Raw genomic sequence first — 19,516 nt, 5'->3', positions numbered from 1 at the left:
AATCAACGTGTTTTATGTATTAGGCATATTTAAATTGGTACAATTAAAAAAAAAAAAAAAACCCCGAAAAAAACCGACACACTCAATCAAAATTTACAGTAAATATATTTAAAATTAATTAATTTTCAGCGGTCACAGTTAGAAATGCCAACGTCACATTCTTCAGTGAGAATACATTCATACGGATTATCTTTATCAATCTAGCATTTGTTATCAAATAATGTGAATCCCTGCACCACATAATGCATTCCAAAAAAGCCATCAACACCAATTTTATTGATAATAAAGTAATTGAGTAAAAGTAAGTACTGAAGTAAACAGAAGTATAGAGTAAACAAAGTTTTACTCTGGTGCTTGAGGGTTTTGCTTATATGAGAGACAGTTTCGTGTAAATCCTTTTAAGTTTGTTCAAATTAGCAACATAAGTTCATCTGCTGCCTTAAAAATGTGAATGGAACTTAGGTTAAACAGCTCATTCAACGTTGTGCTATGAGATTTGAAAAAGTAAGACTAATTGAGCGAAGTGAACTGAACTTGAGAAAACATTCAATAATGTTTAATAAACTTTAGATATTAAGTGGAATCGACTGTTTAGTTACACAGACAGTAATTTCACACAGATTTTCCTTCATTTTACATTTTCTCAATTTATAAAGTCAATTCTTCATCTGACATGAAGAACCTACAGCTGCAACTGTTGAAACCATTTTATACCAGAATCAGTACAAAGACAACATGTGAGGCTGCTGTGAGTGGATGAGGGTTGGGGCGGTTGGGACTGAATTATATTAACCTTTGTCATGCATTGTTTACATTACTGTAAAGAGAAACAAGGACTTAATTTAATGTGTATTAAAGACACACAGCATTTTTGCATCATACCTGTTCAAACTACAAAAAGAGTAGAGTCTCTGGAGAGACTCAATAAGCGCAAGTTAGGCATGTTAGGGTGTTAAAGGTGTTAGGAGAGTAGGCGCTCTTAGAGTAGTCTTCAAGAGATTCTTGAATATAGAGAGGGACGCTCTGGCAGCTTTCCATAGCTTGTTCTACCATCAGGGAACCACAGACTAGAACAGTCTGGACTGAGACTGTCTTGTGAGCAGGGTTGGTGATGACAGACCACATTCCTTGGAGGAACACAGTGGCTGAGAAGGAGCATGAGGCTGAATGACTGAGTTCAAGTAGATGGTGCAGACCTAGAAGTCACTCTGAAGGCAGCAATAGGGACTTGGATTTGATTTGGGTGGCCATGAGTAGCCAGTGTAGGTTGATGAGTGACATGTGTCCTTTTAGGCTGATCGAAAACCAGACTGGCTGCCTCATTCTCGACTTGTATAAAATGTGTATATTTGTATAATATATCACTGTATTCTAACATTGTCCATTCCTGCCACAAACAGCATATCTCTCATCTGTTCTGTTGTTTTTCTCCTATGAATAAAGTTCATTATGTCAGTATCAAAGATTTTAGTGTGGGTAAAGCAGGTGAATTAAAATCTCATCACATCTTTGACCAAAAACACACAAGGTATCGAGGTGTAGTTTATAACTACATCCTGATCTAGGTCCTGATGTATTACTGACTGGGTCAGGGGGGCCTACAAAGCCTCTGCCTTAAGTGACTGTTTTTAATATTTCTGGTTGAAAATCAAAGAGCCCAGTGAAAAAAATGTTCTGATATTTGTTTTCAGTCCAATGCTATGTTTATTTTATTTATGATGTTTCTATTCAGTTTGTTTTCCTGCACTGTGCTCACTTAGACTGAAATCATCATAGTCATTTTGAACAGAACTTTAGAGCTATGGTTAACCTACATGTCACAAATGCCCTGTGTGGCTGTATACGAGGAGGGTTGTTGTCTCATTCACTCCAAAAATAATGACTCAGACACGTCACGCCTTGAAAATAAATAAACTATATTCAAACAAGGTCAACTTCACTTGATTAAAGACCTTCATTTTCTTTCAGTAACACATTACACCTCATGCCATGTTCTCAAAAACAAATTGTCATTTTTTTCTAAGATTTTCTTTTCTGCATTTCATAAAAAAAACTTTTATATCATCTTCAGTTAATAATTTATTACAGTATTGAATAAATGTATATGCCTATCACATGATATTGTAGTAACTCAGTCATTATTTCCCTACAAAGGTTCAGGCAGAGAGAAATTTTCATCATCACAGGAAAAAACTTCACAGAGAAACACAATGAAGAGCAAGACCTGGGAGGGAGCGAATGGGAGAAGAAGAGGAGGGGGAGGAAGAAGAGGGGGACACTAACACAGACACAGAAATATCGTACACCAACAAACAAAAAGATGACCTGGGGTGTTGCTCGTTGCAGACGTAGCCTTGACACAACAGAGCGCAGAGCGGGCTCTCTTTTCACAGCTTCTGAAGGTAACAAAACCAACACGCAGGAGACTCTGAATCCATAAATGTTGTCTGTGTGTGACTGTGTGTGTTTCTGATCAGTACGTCTGTATGGAGTTGTGGTTGTTTTCTGTGTGTGCCATTTGCTCATTTCACTTCACAGAATGTCTCTGGTGTTTTTGGGATTGCGGGGGAATCAATCTGATAAAATATGCCTATAGGCGTCCATCACAGTAGACCATGCTGCTAACACACATACACAGGGATTCATCATGCATCTGCAGAGGAGCACGGAGGGAGGCAAACACAGACACACACCGGGGAGGGAGGGGTGAGGAGGAGAGTCTGGATCGGGGAGGCATCACATCTAGCTACAGAACAGCAAAGGCCGAAGCCGGACAGTTAGTACAGAAGTTCATGGAAACAAGGAACATTGTCTGGACATTGTACACAGTTCTGTTCTTGGGCGCTGAGCCACATCTGGGTCACTTCTGCTGGGACAAAGCTGGGAGCACCGGACACAAGAGCTGATCCATTCTGTACCCGGTGGTGCTGATCATTTTTCACCCAGTCACAGATTACTTCAGCAGACCTGTGTGTGCGTGTGTGTGCGTGTGTGTGTGTTGTGTAATCTTGGTCCCAGCTGGCGGTTTAGTGAGTGAACTTCAGTTAAGTTACTGTCACAACCTCACACACCACTGACCTGCCTCAAAGCCACCATTAATATCTACAAAATGTCCCTGTTCAGCTCAAACCAAGCCGAGACTGACAATCATACTTACAATGTTCCACACTGTTTCTTCATGTAAACATGCTACTTACAGTCAAAACTCCCTCTTCAGGAGGACTGGATGAAGAAATGTACGTTGGCGGAGGGTAACAACAAACACTGCAGCAGGAAAACATGTCAACTGACCTCTCGTCAAAAACCCACTAACGAAATAAGATGCGTATGAATTTTATCCTGTATTGCACGTTGAAACCACGCTCCTTGAACTAAACTCCAAACTGTTCACCTCAAGGACCTGTGGCACAGCTTATCCATAGATAAATAATCCTCTTGTAAATAAATAAATATCTAAATAATCTCATGAGAATAAATATACATAAGTAACACAGACACGAACGAGTCAGCAGATAAAGTATTTGACTAAATGAGATGAGATTACGCTCGGTTATGATACACTACACTGTTTGAGCAGTTCAAAGGGGAGCTTCCTCTGTGGAAAATATATCAAAATCTAATCCACTAAATTCAGTAACGATTTAATCTACACTACCAACTCTGTATACTGATACTACTCTAAACATTGTTTAGAAGTACAAAAAAATCTACCTCGGATATATCTGTAAGGAAAAGATACAAAATTGGTTTTAGAAAGTTTACAAAGTATAGTTAGTTAAGGGTAAATGAATTGAATCTTTCCAATATTATTGTATATAATAAGAGTAATAACAATTTCCACTTGTATAGCACTTATTATTTGTGGGTGAAATGTTTGTAATGCACCTGCAGCACGAAGCACAACGTTCTCACAGGAATATATTAAGGTGACTGATATTAGGCAGTAAATCTTACAGTAGTTATAATGTTGACTGGGATGTCTCGACGTGTACAAAAGGACGCTGGGCTGTTGATGCTTTGTGTCTAAGCTAATAATTCATATCACACCATCATGTTGCACACTGCTCGCTACGTTTGCTGTGATATTTACTTTTTCATTTGCACCTCTCTTCGTTTTGTACCTCTCTGTTGTGCATCCTATCTATTTAGCAGCCAGTAGTTTCAGTAGCTTGTGAACATTTTACTGTATGTTCCAACTCTGCCATGCAATACTGAGCAACACATACATGTCATGAGGGGCAGTGTTCTCTAATGTGTTTCCCACTGAAAACAGTCTATGCTGTGGTATTATGACTATAGAAACTGTCTTTGATTTAAACCTAGGTTTGACAGTGTGGACCTGTCAGCTGTCTGCAAAATGAAGCCCTATCTGCTGCTGACCTACACGCTGTAAACAAAGCCTGGAGAACATTACATCATAGTTTAGTTAGTCCTTTTAAACAATGTTCACCAGAATGGAAAGTCATTTTTAGCAGGTTCTTACATACAGCGTATTGTGCTCTAAACACAGATGGATGGACGGGGACAAATTACAACAACCCCTTCCCACAGGAGAAGAAAGATCCAGTCTGACATGAATCAAACTTTCAAACAGTTCATAGTTTTCCTTCAGTGACCCTCCCTTCACATATTGCACACTAACGATTTCTTAGCTAAAGACAAAAAAAAACACACAACACTATATGTTTTAGTTCCATCAAACAAAGTGCAGTCTGGACAGTTAGTTCAGCTGAGAGCTTGAATACTAGATTTTCACTTGAGCGTTTTCCTTAAGGCATTGTATTGGTGCTGTCTTGAAGCATCAGTGTGGTGTAGACTAACATCCTGCAGGATCCTGTGTCCTGATCTATAAGTGAATCTTGATGTTTGGAATCTATTTAGTCAGGTATTAAATGACTTAATTGCAATTAACTGGCTTTAGAGGCTTCACTCTTTAAAGTAAACAAGTGGTTCTCAAACTGGGGGGCACACCCCCTTGTGGGGAGGGAGGCATAGAGCCACTGCAGGGCTGGTGGGTGGGTGGGTGTGACGTGGCATTCGTGTGGTTGGTGGTGGGGGGCTAACTCCTTCACAATTTCATTCCCAACCTCCTCCTTTTGTCTCTTTCACACCCCAACACAATCCTGCCTTCTCTATAATACCTCATTTCCGTTTGCGTCTTGTGTCCTTACTGAGGCGGGTTGGTAGGATGATGAGGAAAATATGGAGTGAAATTAAGTTGAGTGAATATGATTTATGTAGAGGAAATAAACAAAACAGTGCTGATCTGTATTTCACACAATTAATTCCCCTATTATTATTTACGATTGACAAAAATTGTGGGTTGGGGTTTTTTTTGGCTTCTGAAGGAGGGCATGCCAGAAAAAGTTTGAGAACCACTGAGCTAAACTAACACTGTTAAGTCTCTCTCTGTCTGACATGCTGCTGTCACTAAAGATAGAGGATTAGTCTGTCAGGATACATGCCACAGTAATGGATGAGTCTGTCACTACCACAGTGTCACAGTGATGACTGACTGTTGTTCAGTGATCTCAGTCCATCTGGATGGAGCAAAAAGCCTCAAACAAAGACTCTACATATTTAATCTTTTCTGAGGAGGAAAATGTCCTTTTGTTCCTCTCAGACCAAACGCCTCTCCTCCTTCCTGCCTGCCTACACACACATTTCTACGGGAAGGAGTTATCACCAAGGACCAGCTGATAGTTTCTGTTCACCAAGCAGACACACAAATGCAGGCATGTAATCTACAGGTGGATTCTGTTCATTCCCTTTTACATAGTATATATATGAGACTTATTATGTGAAGATGCTCCGTATCTGGCTACACATGCAAAAAAATAATCCTTTAGTTTGACACACAAGCCTCCGCCAGAGAGAGAACATCTGGTTAACAGACACATCTGACTGGAACACAAAGACGCTGGGGAGGAATGGCTCTTTAAAAACTGTCAGCCACTTCTAAACTTGTATTTCACCAGTTCATCATTTGTTTATTTGCTCAGCTAAGATTTCAGTCATTAACTTCACTTTCTAATGTTTGGGACCTGTGGCCTGGTTCCAGTCTGTGCATGAATTTCAAAAACCCTCTTTTCACTGTAATTTGGCTTTCTATACAAAAAAGTAGCTTTGCATTCTGGGGGATCCTTTCTTTCACCCTCTCTACGTATTTCACTGGTGGCAACACTATCTGCCTCCTGAAAACACTACACTCTATATGTACATCGTTTTTTACTATTTACAGCGTGTGTGGAGAACAGCCTTCATCTATACTGTGCATTAGACAAGCATCACCACTTTATATGACTCTCCTGTAGTAAACAGACTTCATGTTGCTGTAAACATTCCACTCCTTTTTTCACACAGCACTCCACCTCCTCTGTGAGGAAACGTGGAGCTGTACCAGTAAAGATGGAGAGGTGGCAGGGACACGTTTTGTTGTAGGATGTAACTCAGGAGAAATGTTGTCCAGTGTGCACAGGTTTATGTTCCATCTTAACAATAACAGGCCTGCTCTTCTCTATCAGTGGTCTGATCCTCTAATCCAACCTAAACCCACCTGACTCTAAAATAAACCTTCTATACCACAGAATGAAACAGCGCTCCAGAGGCTGACCCTCTCTTCACCTTGAAAACTCCACAGCCGCTCTCTCTGTCTCTCCATCTTCCCTCGTCTAACTTTGCCACTGTAACCTTTTGTATCCTCACTTCTCGCCCTTCACAAACACTTCCTCTCGCCCTACATCATGCCTGTAACTGTGCCTGTGTGTGTCTCTTATGATCTGATCTGTTTACACATGTGTACATATAAAGTGTGTGTGTGTGAACATGTATCTGGAGTATTTGAGTGTCCCTGTATCGAAGACCAGGACACCTCCAGGCTGCAGTGAGCCTCATTAAACAGATGAATCATACACTTGTTTCATGTCGAACTGTGAGCTGTGTGGACTGAGTGTTAAAGTATATGTGTGTGTTGTTGTGCAATATTCTTCCAGAACTTTCTCCATCTCCGTTTTTAAAAGCCGTTTATGTGGCAGTAGGCCTCCAGGCTGGAGAAAAGGATGTAGAGGAACCACAGGCCCAGGAACAGCAGGCTGGTCAGGAGGCGGGGCACCCTTGGGCCACCGAGCTCTCCGCCAATGGAGGGCCGGCGTCTGAACAGGAGCACAGCCATGCAGATGAAAGCGAAGATGGTAAAGAGCGTGACAGAGAAGGCCAGCGACCCCGGGTCCACCTTGAACTCCTTCCCCTTGATTTTCCAGTAGACGGCGGCCACTGACCAGGCCACGCCGATCCCCAAGAACACGTTGACAGCGTTGCTACCAGTGACGTTTCCGACAGATGCATCGGCGTGCTGGTCCTGCATGGCGGCCACTTTGCTAGCGAAGGTGTCTGGGTGAGAGAAAGAGGTGGGAAGAGTAAATCATGCATATACACATTCACACACATACATATGCACATACAAACAGAAGTAGCTGCACTGTTAGGGGTGGGTATAAGTTTTGGGCTGCATGTAGACATTCACAGACAATTTATGTCATGTAAACCTTTGTGGATGTTTGCAGTCATGCAGATGTGGAAAATATCAATTGGAAGAATCCACTCAAAAAACAGCTGGTACTATCTGCTGCTTTCTTGGGCCAATATTTAACACAGTGGAAAAGTAGAGGAGATGTCACACTGACATTCTGTCGACCGGTGGTTCTCACGTCTTTGTCAATGAAAAGCTTTGAGAAACTGGTTAAACCTGTCAGGGCCCGGGTAGTTTTGTAATATATTTTGGTAGGTTTTGCGTTTGTGTCTTGTCTACTTCCTGTTTTATTTTGGTGTGTGTTCTTCCTTGTAGTGTCTAGTTTCCTTCCCTCCTGTTGATTGCCTCCCTTCTCCTAATGTGATACACCTGTGTCTCGTTATCATTCAGTGAATATATGTGGTGGGTTTTTTCCCTTCTGTGCCAGATCGTCTTGTCGGATTCCCTTCAGCGGTCCAGCGTCTGTTTCTACATATATATCTATATCCCTTGTGTTATTGACCAGTTTTTGCCTTTTGGATACCGAGTACTCGCCTAGTGATTTTGTACCTCTGCCCCGTGGATTGGATTTCCTGGTATTTTTGAAACTGGACTGAATAAACAACTACCGAACTCTCCTTCTCTTTGTCCCTGTCTCTGCATTCTGAGTCCACCTGTTCTGTGCTTGATAAAACCACAGATACTGAAGCAAGTGGAAGGGCAGATGCATTTCAGTTTTGATGACACCAGACTCACACCCAGTGAAACTTCTTTCTCATGTAAATGGAACCTTAAATCTCATTGAATGGATTGCGAATTTCTTGACAAGCATGTTGTTGCAATGTGACTTCTGTGATGTGATGTGTTGTTTGATTATAAAGCAGGTCGAGTTTCTATATTAATACTGTGAAAGTATCAAAGCAGAGAAATGCACACAGCCTGTATTCAGAAACTGAGCCTTAAAACCAGCTGTCAGGACGTTTGTAACTTTGTGATGTCACAACAAAGCAGTCACCACCCTCTGCCATGCCCCTAGCCCCGCCCACGTGTACCCACCACCGAAACTTGCAGGATTTAGTTTCTCGTTAGAGTGTTTACCTGAAATCTATTTATATACATTAATAAGATCACTCAGAAAAGTTTAACTTCAAAATAAAACACAGAAAACTGTCAAATATGGGACCTTTAATAGTTGGATTCATGATGCATGATCATGACACAAAAGTTCTGCTCATGTCACGTGGTCTGGTCTCACCTGTGTTTCCCTCTATACTTTCCTGCTCCCACAAACTAAAAGAGGACTTTCACTCACCTGGAATAGAAGTTCCCAATGCCACAAACACCACTGCAGTCACTGTGTCCCGCAGACCCACGGTGCAGCCGAAGTGTGACGCCAAATCGCCGATGACGGCGGTGAGGAGGCCGATGACACTGATGGAGACGAAGAAACAGGCCCAGCCGTTCCAGTACTCTGTGGGCGGGACGCAGGCGAACAGAACCTTCCAGAAGACAGTGAGGAAATGCATGACGTAGTCGTAACAAGATGGAAGACGCTCCTCACGACCTTCCTCACCGTCATCGCCGTCACCTGACGGAGAGGGAAACAGGAGGAACATGAGACAAAATCATGGAGAAGATCAGAGTTGGAACATTTTCAACAAGTTAAACATTTAGACATGGACAGAAACTTCACAGTGCACATGGACAAGGCTGATGCAAGATCAACAGGTTTCATGCTCATGATATTATAAGAACACAGTGATGTTAAAATGCATCAGCATTCTCAGGGGGTTCCAGCATATAGAGATTTAATGTACAGACTTTTAAGTCCAAGCTGTTGAGAGTGGAGACATTACTGTCTGTAGCGAACCGTTCCTTCCACTAGATGGTGGCCTTGAATCACAAATCCCTCTCCCACCAGCCACTCATGGTTGAATAAGAGCACAGATTCATTGTGACAGCCATCTGCATCTGTCTTCATGTGTTTCAACTTTGCAGTCTAATAAGACTGCTGTTTTAAAACCAATATTTAGTATTTTAATTGAGAGAGTTGACTTTCTGTGTGTACTACCAAGAGATAAAAACACTGGTTGGTTCAGTCCTGGTTTAGGTGGGCAGTTGTATTGAATGCTAAACAACATCTGTATAAATGAGTAGAACTGATACATTGCAATAACAACAATCTTGCAAGTTAACTGTGTCACACTGTGAGAATGGTTTAATAATTATTAAAAACCTTTTTATTTCATTTTATTTAACCAATTATCTTGGCTGCAGCCTGTGTCAGATTGTACAATATGGTGGAATGAAATCCTGCTGAATTGGATGTAAACTGAACAGCAGAGCAGAGAAATCGATGCCATCTGTTTTCATGATTTGACAATGTAGCAAAATTCTCACTCCGCTGTTGGTGGACTTACAGCAAGCTAAGCTCATCTGACGACCAAAGATTTCTCTCACAACCGTCAATTTAGTCTGGGAACAGCCCAAAATCACCCAGTTTAAACAAGATGGACAACATCTGAAAATAAGACCTAGTGTCACAAAACAGACTGATTGGGTTATTTTTCAAGGAGTACAGATGTAAGTTCATTATATAAAATGTTAACAGGCTGATTGTATTCATTATCAGTAAAGGCTGCAAGGCCAGGCCCCTAATTACAAAACAACAGTAATGGGGAACTTGGAGACCCTGGTTTACAGAACCAGGACGCTTTCATATATGGAGTTATTAATAACAAACGGTAATCAGTTAATGAGTCTTTAAAAACAGTGAATTGTGAATGTTCATCAAGCTCACAGCAGTTGTTTAGACTTCGTGGCAGTTGTTTGCTCCCTCCGGTAATATGTCTATTTACACTCACACACACGCTCACCTGCGCTGACAGTGACCGCCTCAACAAACTGTTCCCTCCAGGAGTGTGTGCCGATCACCAGCGCCAGGTTGGTCTTCTTAATGAGCTTGTCAACGGTGCTCTGCCAATCAGAACCACAACACACTTCATTAGCAACCAGTTGCAGCCGAGCTCAGGTGACAGGGTGACGGTGAAGTCAGACTAAACTAGAATATAAACAAACAATATTTTCCTAAATGACAGGTCTGTCCTACTCCCTCTCTCAAACTGCCTTGACATTGGAGAGTCTCTCGACCTCACAGGTTCAAGTTCAATCAGACTGAACTCTGTACAAAGTCAAGGAGGCGGGGCCACAGGGTTAGAAAAGAGCATCTGTATGGCTTGGAGGAAACAATTTTTTACAGAAAGTGCGGGTGTTTACCAGGAAGTATGGGGTCTAATGAAAGATGCTATTGAGTTGCATTATGGGAAATGTAGGACGAAAAAAAAATAAGGATAGTCAAATGCTGCTTTGATTGTGACTGCTGCTTTTAAAAGTAAACGTTTGGAACACGGGGTTATGGAAACTGAAGGCTACAGGCAGCGAACAGTACCACAACAGAAATGTAATCCAAACATATTCTCCTCACCATGTGTTACATGCTGTGCTGATTTTCAGTTTCATTTGCAGAGGATTTGATTTCCCATCCTCTGAGACGTCTGCCACCAGCTCAGAGCAATAAACCTCTGTTTGTATCAGAGTGGTGTTTGTTATAAACTGAGTAAACCAAACCTCTCAGCTGCTTCAGAGTAAAAACAATAGTGTCTATACATCAATAATAAAAACATGTATATACAGTATGAACAGATATGCGGACTTTGTCTACAGCTGCACTAACTGTGTCACAACTTAAGGAGAAACTTAATGCTGTTTGTTTGGAGCTGTGATTTTTTTCCTTTTTAGAGAAACACACCTCAGTACGTTTAATTACAAATACATTACATTCACTACCTGAGACATATACAGTCACATGACTCCATGTCCATCCACTTTCACAAACAGGCACATCATTGCTGCCCTTACTTATGTATTTGTGCCCACAACAGAAAGAGCTTCTCCCATTGATCTCCAGTGAACTAAATCTGAACGCCAATCACACTGAACTGCATTATTATCTCACTACCCACAAAATAATAAGAGACAAGGCAAATTATATTTCCACAGGGGGTCAGCTGACTTAGAAATCACATAGAGGATGAGGATATTGCATTTGAGTGGACCGTGTTTGGAGTGATGAATTCGTCTGTTTTGTTGATGTTGATGTTGTTTGTTTCGTGCTCATTCCCTTTGTACTCTCTGCCCCTCTGTGATGACTGCTCACACATCTCTGCTGCTGCTGAAAGTGAGGAGGATGTTTGATTTGTTTGCTTCCTCTGTTGACTTTGATTCTTATTAAGACAAAGTGTAGAACTGAAGCCAGTGACTAACTGATAACCAAGAATGTTTGAGTGATTTCTGGTCCATTGAAACCTGTGAAACACACACTGCTTCACTTACATACATGATGCTGATGAAGAAAGGAATTATAGTATTTATTGATATTTAAAGGTCCATATTTTCCTCTTCTCCTGTGTTTTATTTGAAGTGTTGATCCATAAGAAGATATATTTGTGGTTTTAAGAACCAAAATTCATCTCAATTAAGTTTTACATCTCCTCTCTCAGGCTTCTCTCTGGAGCTCTAGTAACAACAGGCTCTGAGCCTCTCTTCTGATTGGACCGTTTTCTGAGTGATCCAATAACAATATAGCAGATTTCAGGTAAACACTCGGGCGGGGCTTGGGGCATGTCTGAGAGCGGTGACTGCTTTGTTGTGACGTCAGAAAGTTACTGAAGTCCTGACGGTTTCTGAACACAGGCTGTGTGCATTTCTCTGTGGACTGAGCGCTTTGATACTTTCACAGTATTAATATAGAACCTAGACCTGCTGACAACACATGGACATCTACCTTATACAATATTGGACCTTTAAATCATTTATTTTGTGCATTCCACACAGACTCAGAGTTATAAAATTGTGGTACTTCGCTCAGTGCCTCCGGTAAAACAGTGTATGAAGAAATCCACTACTCTTGACAGGGCTGGAACATTTCCTTATTTAAAAATCCATTTATTTAATGATTAGCAATAAAACATGCTTGTCTGTGTTGAACCTTTTGTGAATGGAGGCTTATTGCTGTGCCAATAAACTTAACTCATTTCATTGCTTGGAGGGACCTGCAGTGGGTATTGGCTCATGTGCTAGTGTCTGCTTTTATTTGCTTAAAATACACCTGAGCTCACACATTTCAAATATTTGGATTACTCGAATTCTAATTCCTCCAATGTAGCTCTTTGCACAGGGGAAGGCAGTGGAAGCCTAGAGGGCAGACGTAGCAGCACTCTGTGCATGTCATGAGAGTTTGAATCCTGCACGCCTCCAGCGAGCTGCGGTATCGAGGGCAACTCATACATCTTCAATGATTCAAACCCATTTCAGAGCTGCTTGTTGAGAGGGTTAGGACCCGGGCTCACGAGTGTGAGAAAGAGGGTAGAGGTGGATTATGTAACAACCAGAAGAGCAGAGTTCAGTCCTTCATGTTCACAAAATCAGTCCTCAAACACTGTCTACTCCTGCACAGACTGGGAGGACTGGGAGTACATACTGTATGTGTTAAGAAATAATGAATCAAAATCAATTTTATTTTTCAATTAACCTTTCATACACCCCTCTCTTGGAACTTTGTTAGCCTTTTCTCTATTTTCAATAAGAATATAATGATTTGTTAATAACTTATAAGGTTGCTGCGGGCTACCATCAATATTTATTTTTGATTTGAGAACATTAACAACCAAAAACAAGGACCATTGCTGAAATGAATTGTCTGTGGCACCAGAGGAAACAAGGTGAGGAAAATAAATAAATTATGGTGCACCTTGAACTCATATGACTCCTCGATGACCACCTCCAGGCGGCTGTGCTCTCCCAGGATGGGCTTCCCCATCTCAGCTATCCTCCGGGCCTCTTCCTCCTCAGCACTCATCTGCCCCTCCACCCCCTCTGTGGGTGGAAAAAAGGGAGGGAAAGAGGGAGAGAGGGAGAGAGGGAGAGAGGAAGAGAGGGAGAGGTGATGTGAAGGAAACGAGAAGGACGCTATCAGTGAGTGTGAGTTGAAACTAAAATGTCACAGAGATTTCCAAGTTCTACCTCCATCAATAATAGATGTGAGTCAGCATTTTATTTAGAGCTGCACTACATCACTTGAGTCTGAAATATGTATTTGAATCTGTACGTGAGCATGAGCGTGACTGCGTGTGTGTGTGTGTGCATGTTCTTACACAGCGTGGGTGAAGGACATGAGAAGATGACAGATGGACGATATCTGTGTGTGTGTGTGTGTGAGAGAGAGTGAGAGAGGTAGCAACAGCACAGCGACACAGAAAGATTAGAGAGGAGGATTTACAGAGAACAATGAGAAGAGCAGGTGCAGATAGTTTCTTCCAAAATGTTAACACCAACATTTGGTTGGTTGTCTTCTTCATTGAAGTTGAGAATAAAACCAAAATGTATGACACATAAATAGGGTCTGGTACAATCTTGAGTCCGTGTCAGACTGTACGATATACATTTTAAAGCCATTTCATCACATAGTATGATGAAGGCCTGATGAATCACAGTGCTTCAGACAAACTTAAAAAAATGTGATCTAATGTGACATTCTGATTGATTGCTTTGTAAACGTGCGTCACAGCAGCAGTTCAATTATGAGGTTTTGGTCCTAAATGTCGACTGACAACCAAACAATTCACCACTTTTGTCTGGAACAGCCAGAAAAAAAAACACAGTGTAAAGGCGCCTTTACACTTTATCTTGCTTTTATTAATTTATTTAGTCAATACGGCAATTCAATTATGAAACTGTTTTAGCTCAGAGTCCAAGATAACATCTTCATATAACTCCTAACGTCCAGCCAACAGTCTTAAACCCAAAGATATTTACTTTACAGAGTAGAGCAAATACTGTTGTTTGAAGAGCGGGAACCAGGGAATGTTTTTCATTTCTGCTTAATAAATGACTTAAACTATTATTATCATAATTGCTGTTGATTAATTTTGTGCTGTCGCTGTTTAATGAAGTGTTTCAACACTGATTGCTGCTAACAAATGGAGAATTTATTTTAACTGCAATCCAATTAAGGCAAAAACAACAAACTCAACTTGTAATAAAGATTTTGTCGTGCTGGAATTGAGGTCTATTCACCTGGTTGGAAAGATACAAAGCCGGATGTGATGAAGCTAAAAAGCTTAACCTTGTGCCTCTTGATAACATCGATTCACTTGAGGGTCTTTCTGCGTCTGCTTCCAAACAGTATTGGAGAGAGAGCACGGCCCGGTTTGTGTTATTGATCAGCTGCCAACAGAGTAGCAACAGCAGCTCCACCAACCGGAGTTCATCTTTTAGAAATAACTGAGAAATTGAACCAATCAGGGATCATCTTACAGCAAAAGAGTGTCTCTCTACCAAAGAGAGAGGGTGTGACACTGCTGTGGTCCACAAAGAGCTTTAGGAACACTTTAAGGCTTCTAGGCTGAGTGTGTGTTCATGTCTGATGTAAGTGGCATTTTCTCATTCGTCCATTCTGCTCAGGAGGTATGGAGGCAGTGTGTGTATGCGAGTGTGTGTGTGTGTGCATGTGTTTGTGAGTGAGTGAATGAAGAGCAGTCAGAGATTATATCCCTCCCCCCTCCTCAAAGGCAGCTCATGTCTAATTAGGAAGAGATTGTAGGAGTAAAGCAGCATATGGCAAACATCCCTGCAGTATTCATTGACATTATTTCAGGCTGTCATAAACACATTCTCAGATACGTGCACAGATGCATGAATACACACATGACCACACACGCTCAAATATGGTTTCGCTCCGCTTTTGAGGTCCTTCCTCTGAGCAGTACCATCAACAGAGAACAGACTCAACACAGATCAGCTCTCCTGCTGCGACAGACGGGTAACAAAGAACCTTCGGGACAATGAGCATCATTATGTGTCATCAGCGCTGCAGGGCTTCCCGCTCTCACAGCACTTTTCTTTTAGCCTCTGAATTCTGCTTCAGCCGCCTCCAATCGGCTCCGAGTGGCAGCAGGGGGTATTTTGAATTTTGGAAAGTGTGTGTGAAGTTGTCACAGAGAAACCACGAGCCTTGTGCACACAGTGGAAATCAATACATCTGCTTCTTCACTACACAGTGCTTATTAGCAAATCTTGCTTCCTCAGGATACTGCGCTCAGCTGCTGCTGTGTGGAGAAAATGTGGATTTGTCACAAGCTCGGATGATTTCCTGCTCAAACCTAATCTGAGCACGAATCAGTGAGTCGTCAGTTAGCAGGGAGAGGGATGTCTTCTCTCATGCAGGTTGACCTGATTCAGATATGATATGTATTTTCACTAAATTATTTCAACTTTAACATTTTCAAGAGAATATACAGTTGCACTGTTTTCAAAAATCAATGACCACACCTTCATTCTCTCTTCTACTCTCCCAAATCCAAGATCAATTTTCATATAAACAATTCAATCAAGTTTTCCAATTATCCCATTTACACTAGCTGAGTTTCCACTGCGGTTTTGCACAAAAAAGAACTGATTTTTTTTTTTTTAAATCGACAAAACACAATCGCGAATGCAATGTGTTTCCACTGAGTTTTGTTATGCGATTAAAGCTGGGTTTTATTCTCTGGCTATATTGTTCCAATTAAACGTGTCGGTGGATTTCCAGTTGGAGCTGGCTCCCTGCGGCCTGGTACAGCAGCCTCCATGACTCGACTGTGAAAAAAGTGTGTCCATTTTAAAATTGCGAAATATAAGAATATAAGAATAGTCTGAAAAACTACCATGTGAATATGATTTTTTTTTTTCTTCGAAAATTCACGTGTTTCCATTACTGGTTTTTAAGTTTGCAATTTCAAATTAAGCACGTTAATGGAAACGCACCCACTCTCTTTTGCCTCCCACACACAAGGCTCCTAAATAGTCACAGAAAGAAATAGAACATCAAATTATAATACGGTACATATGATAAAGCACAACGAGCACAACCAGCCCATGTGGTCGTCTAAGAAAGACTACAAACCCAGCGTTACATCTGCATCAGCGCAAGCAAATTTACACGCTCGTTTCAGAACTGTTCTATTGTTCAGTGCTGGGATTCACAGAGGCCGGTTCTGCTGTGATCCAAATGTAAACAGACAAAGACCCATCTCTCCAGCACGCCAGGCTAGAAGAGGTGCCAGGAATGTGAGTCAGTGCTATTACAGTGCGGGCCAGAGTAAACAATGTCCTGGCTGAGAGGGAACCTGAGCGGCTGCAGCAGAAAGAAAATGTGGCATCTGTTCACGTTCTCTGCAACTGAAAATAAATGACATTTAATTTTTTAATGTTCAAATTTCACAACATCTGAAATATTAATATAAGAAGTGTCTTTGTCAGTAATGAGTGTCTGTTCATGGGAACATTGGATAAGATTTCTTTTCCAAAGGAAATTTTCAAATGAACGCAGCTTTTTACCATTTATCATTTTTCACATGAATGTTGCTTTAATGTCATCTCTGGCGTGTGGGTAACTTCCTGTCATTATCAGTTCTGTTGGAGATTATGTTGGAAACCCTGAGAGGTGCATGTCAGCTCCTGAAGAACGCAGACTTCTTTTGAGTGACTCACTCACTCTGTTACTTAGCTATTAAAGCTGAGGGTACACCGTGTTTACTTCTCAATGGTAAATGGCAAATGACTGGATTTATAAAGCTCTGTTATCCAAAGCTCTTTACTATTTGCCATTTATTAACCCATTCACACACACATTGATGGCAGCTAGCACCATGCAAGAGCTGCTATCAGGAGCAATTTGGGATTCACTGCCATATGTAAATAATATGTAAATAAAACCCAACCTGGAGTATGTAGACATCGGGTTTCCAAGGACCAAGGTTTCCAGGTTGTCAGGACAACGTTTAATGCCAACATCAATTTGACGTAGATTACTGACGACAGCTGATGTTGATATTAGTTTTAAGTTGTGTTGCCATCAGGCTATACAACACCTCAGCCAAAGGAAGTGGACTAATCTAATTATTATTGTTTATTTATTATCAACTGTTTTATTTATTATTATTATTATTGTTATCAACAATGACGTAATGAACACATGAATTTCCCCTAGTATCTATCTATCTATCTATCTATCTATCTATCTATCTATCTATCTATCTATCTATCTATCTATCTATTCGATCTATCTAGAGCAGTTAGAGTCCAATGTCTTTGTGACGTCTGGTGCCATCAGGGCAGGTTAAGAAAAATCTCATAATGACTGTGGGTATGAATGGATAGACATGGGTAGAAACTGAAAAACCCACAGAGAGTGAAGCAGGAACAGTATGACTTCAAGCTATGAGCCTGTGTAAATGCGTTTTTCAATATGTTGTGTAAGAAGCAACACTGCTATGCTGAAATGTAGTCCAGGGCATTTAATGTTCTCTCTCTTCCTCTAGCAACAGGAAATGCAACAAAGCACACAGAATGACTGAACGTCTCAGTCTCTTTCTAAATTTACTGATGCTTTGATGTGGATTAAACCAAAGCTTCACATATCTCAGATCTAATATTATCAGTAATTGGCTCTAAGATAAGATCATCCTCAGATTTAAAACTGAAACAAATAGTTGATTGACAGAAAATTAATCTGCTACTATTTTGATAATTAAATAATTTCCTTGTTTCAGCTTCTTAATTGTGAAGATTTGCAGCTTTTCTCTGCTTTATATCATTATAAACTACATACAGTATCTCTGGGTTGTGCACTGTTGGTTGGACAAAACAAGACGTGAAGACTTAGGCTTTAGGAAATTTCATTCTTTTCTGACATTTTATAGAACAATTAATCAACTGATTAAGAAAATAATCAGCAGATTAATTGATAATAAAAACAATTAGTTAGTTGCAGCTCTGCTCAGACTTCCTTACAATTCAGATGAAGTTTGGACCTTGAGTTTGAAGTGGGAGGAATAATCAGATGGTCTTACCTTGGTTGAGCAGCAGAGCTGTAAAGAAAACAGGGATGAAAAAACAGCAGTAAGTAATAACACACATTCAACAGAATCAAAGCTCATCCTAATAACACAGCAAACTGCTCACACAAATACACACAGACACAATAATAAGAAGCTCCTGTGTCTATCATTTATCATTATTCTCCTCATTTCATATTTTTCACCCACTCTCTCCACAAATAAACACATCATGTTGTTTGTTTTTGTATTTACCATTAACAAAAGTCTCTACTCTGATCGCTCCATACAGCTAACACTGCCTTTACAATCTCTGAGTCTAACAATCCTCAAATTTAAATCAACAATCCTTTCTCTCTCTGTGTTTCCACATTTTCCACATCACTCTGTGCCTTGTTGTTGTGACAGGTAATGGATGAATGGATGGGGTTCCTGAATGAGTGTGTAGTTGTGTGTGTGTCTTTTTGTCTGAGATAAGATGAAACTTTATTGATCCCTGTGGGTAAAGTGGGTCACTGAGGCAGCTAAAAAAAACAAAACAGCACAAACATGTGCCGTGGTTTGGATTAGCTGCATCAATTTTAATTTAGAAGGCTTTATTTACAGTAAATATGAACTAATAAGCAGTGAAAGTTTATAAAATTCCTTGTAAGCTAGAATTCCAGCCTCATGCTTGTGTATGTCTCCGCCAACTGGGTAAGTTGCAGACTCATGCATTATATATGGAAAAAGACTTTGAAGGGATTTAATAAAAGTAAATCAAGTGTGTCAATCAAATGCAGAACATTATGACACACACTGTGAAGTTGACCTTTGACCTTTTGCATATAAAATGTCATCACTTCATCATTTTATCCTTATAGACATTTGTGGTAAATTGTGTTATAATTAGCCTATGAATTCTTGAGTTATGGCCAAAAACGTGTGACCTTTGACCAACAGTCTCATCTCTGAGTCCAATTGGACGTTTGTGCCAAATTTCAATTTGTGTTTCTGAGATATCACGTTCATAAGAATGGGACGGACAGATTGACGGACCTGTTTGTGTCTTTCCCAGCCCTCTCTGTGTGCCTGT

General features: G+C 40.7%; 1 protein-coding gene across 1 annotated transcript in view; it reads right to left on the bottom strand.

The window, feature by feature from the left end:
- Window positions 1-5,192: 5,192 nt before the first annotated feature.
- LOC111216868 (sodium/calcium exchanger 2-like) overlaps window positions 5,193-19,516 on the bottom strand; it is a 165,952-nt gene continuing 151,628 nt past the window's right edge. Inside the window, exons 13-17 of the mRNA XM_022738504.1 lie at window positions 18,457-18,474; window positions 13,317-13,441; window positions 10,384-10,483; window positions 8,820-9,095; window positions 5,193-7,389 (exon numbers count right to left, since the gene is read on the bottom strand). Coding sequence (XP_022594225.1) covers window positions 7,013-7,389; window positions 8,820-9,095; window positions 10,384-10,483; window positions 13,317-13,441; window positions 18,457-18,474 — 896 coding nt within the window. The 3' untranslated portion in view covers window positions 5,193-7,012. The remainder of the gene's footprint in view (window positions 7,390-8,819; window positions 9,096-10,383; window positions 10,484-13,316; window positions 13,442-18,456; window positions 18,475-19,516) is intronic.

This window comes from Seriola dumerili, unplaced genomic scaffold (genome assembly GCF_002260705.1).
Source record: "Seriola dumerili isolate Sdu_G_001 unplaced genomic scaffold, Sdu_1.0 BDQW01000036.1, whole genome shotgun sequence".
Classification (NCBI taxonomy): Eukaryota; Metazoa; Chordata; class Actinopteri; order Carangiformes; family Carangidae; genus Seriola; species Seriola dumerili.
The sequence above is the reverse complement of the archived record's forward strand: the minus strand, read 5'-3'. Positions and strand labels throughout refer to the sequence as shown.